The sequence below is a fragment of the Sycon ciliatum genome, unplaced genomic scaffold (assembly GCF_964019385.1).
Source record: "Sycon ciliatum unplaced genomic scaffold, ocSycCili1.1 SCAFFOLD_2624, whole genome shotgun sequence".
NCBI classification, from domain to species: domain Eukaryota; kingdom Metazoa; phylum Porifera; class Calcarea; order Leucosolenida; family Sycettidae; genus Sycon; species Sycon ciliatum.
Genome location: NW_027044887.1, coordinates 2,964 through 8,000, shown reverse-complemented (window position 1 = coordinate 8,000; position 5,037 = coordinate 2,964). Strand labels below are relative to the sequence as shown.

The 5,037-nt window shown below is 44.7% G+C and overlaps 1 protein-coding gene across 1 annotated transcript; it reads left to right on the top strand.

Annotated features, from left to right (window-relative positions):
• Positions 1-1,833: 1,833 nt before the first annotated feature.
• Positions 1,834-4,672, top strand: LOC135830703 (uncharacterized). The gene is made up of 2 exons (XM_065342931.1): positions 1,834-2,149; positions 3,288-4,672. Exons 1-2 carry the CDS (start codon positions 1,982-1,984, stop codon positions 4,335-4,337), a joined length of 1,218 nt encoding a protein of 405 aa, XP_065199003.1. The 5' UTR covers positions 1,834-1,981; the 3' UTR covers positions 4,338-4,672.
• Positions 4,673-5,037: the final 365 nt, after the last annotated feature.

Genomic DNA, 5,037 nt, shown 5'->3' with positions numbered 1-5,037 from the left:
GAGAGAGAGAGAGAGAGAGAGAGAGAGAGAGAGAGAGAGAGAGAGAGAGAGAGAGAGAGAGAGAGAGAGAGATAGAGAGAGAGAGAGCGAGAGAGCGAGTCATAAGTTAGACTTTGAAGTGGAGCCAACAGCAAGAAAGACAGAAAAACTTCAAAGGAAGCAGTTGTAAGACGTCAGTCTAAGCGCGCCCAAATCCATGCGCCGGCCGTGTGAGAGTAGTGAGGAAAAGTTCAAAGGAAGCAGTTGTGTGACGTCAGGCTAAGCATGCCATAATCTAAGCGCTGACAGTGTGATTGCAGTGCGCAATGCACTGACGCAGCGGTGTGCGGCAGATGCAAACATGACAGTGTGATCGGTGGATGCTAACACACACTAACTACATTACTGTGACAGGAAATACCTGCTCTCTGCGGTGAACTAGTCCAGCGCTGTGCGCTAAGAAGTCATCGACCGCGAGCGGTACAAATTTGTACGTACAAAAGGTAAAGGGTAGCAGTTCCCTGATCAACAAAACTAGTAGACATTGCCGAAAAGATACATTGGAGACAGCCAACTGTTAATACAATTAGGCCTCTGTTGGAATACTTAGACTTTAGACTGAGCTACATGCATCGTATGAGCCACGAGAGCTGGGGATAAAGGTTCATGACGTTGAGACACAACTCCTACTGAGATAGTTATCTAATCAAACGCGTAGGGCAAACACGTTTATGCCCTTCCTTGCTTACTACGACAGCTCACTGTAACAAGTAAACGTCAGCCCTCACCAACGCTGTACAAAGCGTCACTGGCCCGCTTCTCAACGGTCGCGCTAATCGACCAATCAGCGTACAGCTAATGTACCAAAATTCTCAAACTTACCGTAATTCCTTGGTTCATACGGTGTAGTTTCCAAAGATTGTTTATGGGCCAACGTCTTCTTTCGATAGATACCAACAGATCGTCCGCTTCGAATTTTTCGATTTGATTGCCGTTTGGCCGAAAATTACCTCCGAAACCGGCCTCCACTCGTTTCACTTCAAGGCTTTCAAGGTGGACGGCATCGCAATTCGGAAGCGGAGAAAGGATAGCCAGTGAAAAAAGAAAAAACAACGACGTATTGGTTGTCGAAATCGACCAAGAAATGAATTCAATAGACCTGTTTCCGTGCTGCGCCCTCGCGGCCCGCGCGAGTGCGAAAGGGATTCTTTCTCGACAAAACAAACTACGCGCAGTACACTGACATCACTGCACTGGCTGTATATACCTTAGGAATATCCTGTTCTTTTCCAAGGCACGATTGTCGCTAGTGGGAGAACTCAGCCACCTGAAGCTTTCATAAAGGAAGAAGTAGTAGGTGAATGAGTTCGCCAGAAAATGGAACGACAAGAAAATTGATACTGTTGCTTTCCGGGGCGCTCATGAGACGACGGCAAGATAGGACTGAAACGATCGACAGTCTGCCTCGACGCAAAAGAAACTCTTCTAGGAGGAGCTCGACGTGCTGTAGAGTTTGCAGTATTCTGCTGGAAGAAGACAAGAGAACTAAACTCAGACTACAGCGTGGAGCTGAAGCACGAGCGAAGCAAAAGCTGAAGCAAAAGCTGAGCGAGTTCGAAGAAATGGGGAAACACAGGAAAATGAGTGGGCGACATGATCTTTAGCTCGAAGCTCGCGCTGAGACACGCGGTGGGCACGTGCGCCTACGGGTAGCGCGGCAGCCACCATGTTTTCAAAATGGAGGTCGACGCTTTTGAAATCCGTGTAGACGATGGTGAGGGCTGAACGTACGAGTCGTACTAGGTACAAGTAAGTGCTTTCGAGCTTGCCAAAAGTCAGTTGATCCTCTGCAAAGCAGCTGAAGAAAATCATTTTTTCCGTTGAAAACTTGCTGTTCAAGATCGTGATTGTAGATGTGCCAAGAAGAACTGTCGCAAGAGACATCAGTCACTGATATAACCCGCTCCATGCATGTAGCTGAACTGAAGATCTGAAAAAAGAAATGGAGCAAGAGTCAGCCCAGAATGTACTGGATAGTGTTCTCTTTGATGTGTGGGAAGCAGCAGTGCTTCCTCTGTTGTCACTTGCTGACATCTTTCAGCTATGCGGAGTTACGAGACACGTCCAGGAACTGCTGCGTAATGAAAACACCTTCAGGCGTCTATGTCAGGTGAGTGATGATTATTATCCGAAACTCGATTTCATAATCGGTTTATGTATTTCTCGATGGAGGTAGGAAAGACGTTCCTGTTGGAGACAGTCCTTCCTTCTTCTCGTTCACTAGCTGTTTCGAATCTTGTATTTTTGGAGATTTTCTTTCGGCTGATAGGCCTCTTTGAAATTGATGGCTTACGGTAACTTGCAAATATTATCTCAGACTTTGCGCATCTAATTAGTGACAGGTAAAATCAATAATTAAAATAATGACCACAATTTCATATGCAATCATGTTGATACACCTGTTGCTATGCAAACTTTGTTGGTTTATATTTGGATCAACATGATCTTGATCCAGTCTTGCTGGACCACCCTGGATATGTAGGGTCTCCTTCTTTTGAAAACTGAATTGAAATTGTGCTGCTTAAGCCTATTACTAAGTTCATAATAGAGCATGTCTGAGAAAACCAGAACATAATATTATGTGCAAGTCGGTCTCTGAGATTTCGCTCAAATTTTGCTCAAATTTTTCAGGTAAGTTAGCTTCGGGGTGTAGATCGAGCAAAAACTACACGCAAAAAATTCGGTCCCTTTTGCATCAACTGTTGCACCCAAAAATATTGGTGGCGCAAGGAGAAGCTTGTCGTTTGGAGTGACAAGTGATCACCGCTGCCTTTCCTTGTCAGAGTCAAGGGATGATTGCCCTCGCCTTCTGCTGTGCTGGCGTGGCTAAGTGGTGCATCCCCAAGAACTCTTATAAGGTCTGGTAATGTTGGCTTGGTGGAGTTTTGTCCGTAGCTTGTTCTTTTACGCTGTGCCGTGGCTCGTTTGTAGACCCGTTAATCGTGCCAATATTGGGCCAATATTGAGGGGTATCCCAATTTTATGGTATACCCCATACCGCATGGTATGTCGTTAACAGAATATTGACGTACTCCAAAACCATAATAATTATATTGTATTGCCTAATGGCACTACTGATTTGCAAACACAACGTGACCATCATTGCGTGAAATATGTGACTTCTATCCAGTACAATACCAGTACAAACCATGAAATCCTATAAACTGCCGCTTATACATGTATTATTTAAATAATGTGCCTTTTCAAAATTGATTTATGTTGTGTGTTTTTTTGCCCCGTGCATGCAGAATCGCTATCAGATTAGTCCAAATTTGAAACTGTCATACATCAAAGTTGCGAGACACCTCTGCATTGCCACCAGAGTATCCAGCATACGTGAAAGCAAACCTGGGGCTAGCCAGCGCTGCATTATCGACTACCATGACCATAAGTGCCAGGTGTTCAACCAAAAACTCAGAATGATTGTGCAATTGTCCAGTCTAGCGTTGATGACGCCTACATCTCATACAATTATCCGGTACAGCCCTCCGCTACTGGAGCCTTTGGTAAAAGAACTTTGGCTATCATCAAAAGTCACTTCTTCCTCCCTACCCAACCTTTCAACTTCATTGATTGAGGAAAAATGTAGAGCAGGAGAAGGGGCGAGGTACAGATTAGCAGACGTGACGAGTTTGTTGTTGGAGATTTGCGGCTCCCATGAACTGTACCAAACATGCATTCTGAAAAAACTGGAACAGGATATTCCGGAGATTGAGTCGTACTTGCCCTACGCAAACCGCACTTGCAGGCTAATCAAGCTTGCAAAATGCTTTAAAAACGTAGCGAGGAGGGATCCAACATTGCTGTCATCACTAGAATGTGAGAATCTGGTACCAGCACTACCTCAGCACATTACTACTCGGTGGATCTGTAACCTATACGACCATCTTCTAATCGAGAAAGATAGGAGTCACGTTCTCAGTCATGACGTGTTAGCCACTCAGAATTGGATCGAACTCACGGAGCAGCTAGCAAAGTATCACTTAGTACTCAAGCTACTGATCAAGAGAAGACTACGTGTTTCGCAGGTGGAGGATTACTTCTTGGCTGTCATGGAGTATAACGAGATCTGGCACAGTCTGCCCCAGTCTAGTCGCCCCAGTCGGAAGGTTCTCTATCATGACGTGGGAATCTACCTACTCTCCAGAACACCAATGTGGAAGCGTGAAAAGGAACTGACAAAAGAGGAATTGCTGAACGCCATGGAACAGTGTGGCAAGAAGTGTGTGACAGTGTGTTCCAGTTCGACCCACGATGTGTGTTGCTGCGCTCGTGCATCTTGCTGCGTTCGTTTGTAGTTGTGGTTGTTTTTTTCCTGCTGTTGTTGGACCTACGATGTACATACATTACTTGTCTATAGACTAGAAAGCATTGTTATCAGATTTTCTTGCCTTGAGTTACGCATGACCGTGTTTAGTGTATTTGGCATCTGGCCAATTGGATTGTTCTTGATAATTCCTTTTCTGGCTGTTTTTCAACGTTTAAACTTTCTGTTCTCTAATTGTTGTGTTTGTCTCCTGTATCCAACGGCGGAGACCAGCTGGGTGATAGTTTTCAATGAAATGAGTGATTGTAAATGCTTCTTGTAATTGAGAACGGTTTTAAATCCAACTTTTAATTTTAACACCAAACGCATGAAACCATGAATTAAGAGAGCATGTCTGAGAAAACCAGAACATAATTTTATTATGTGCAAGTCGATCTCTCAGATTTCGCTCAAATTTTGCAGGTAGGTTTGCTTTGGGGTGTAGATCGACATTCCAAAGCCCGCACAAAATCTTTTGAAGGGAACCATGAAATTGGTATACCCCTCAATATTGGCCCAATATTGGCACGATTTATGGGTCAACAAACGAGCCACGGCACAGCGTGCAAGAACAAGCTACGAACAAAACTCCATCAAGCCATCATTACCTCACCTTAGAAGAGTTCTTGGGGCAGCATTACTTAGCCACGCCAGCATCCCAGAAGACGAGGGCAATCATCCCTTGACGCCAC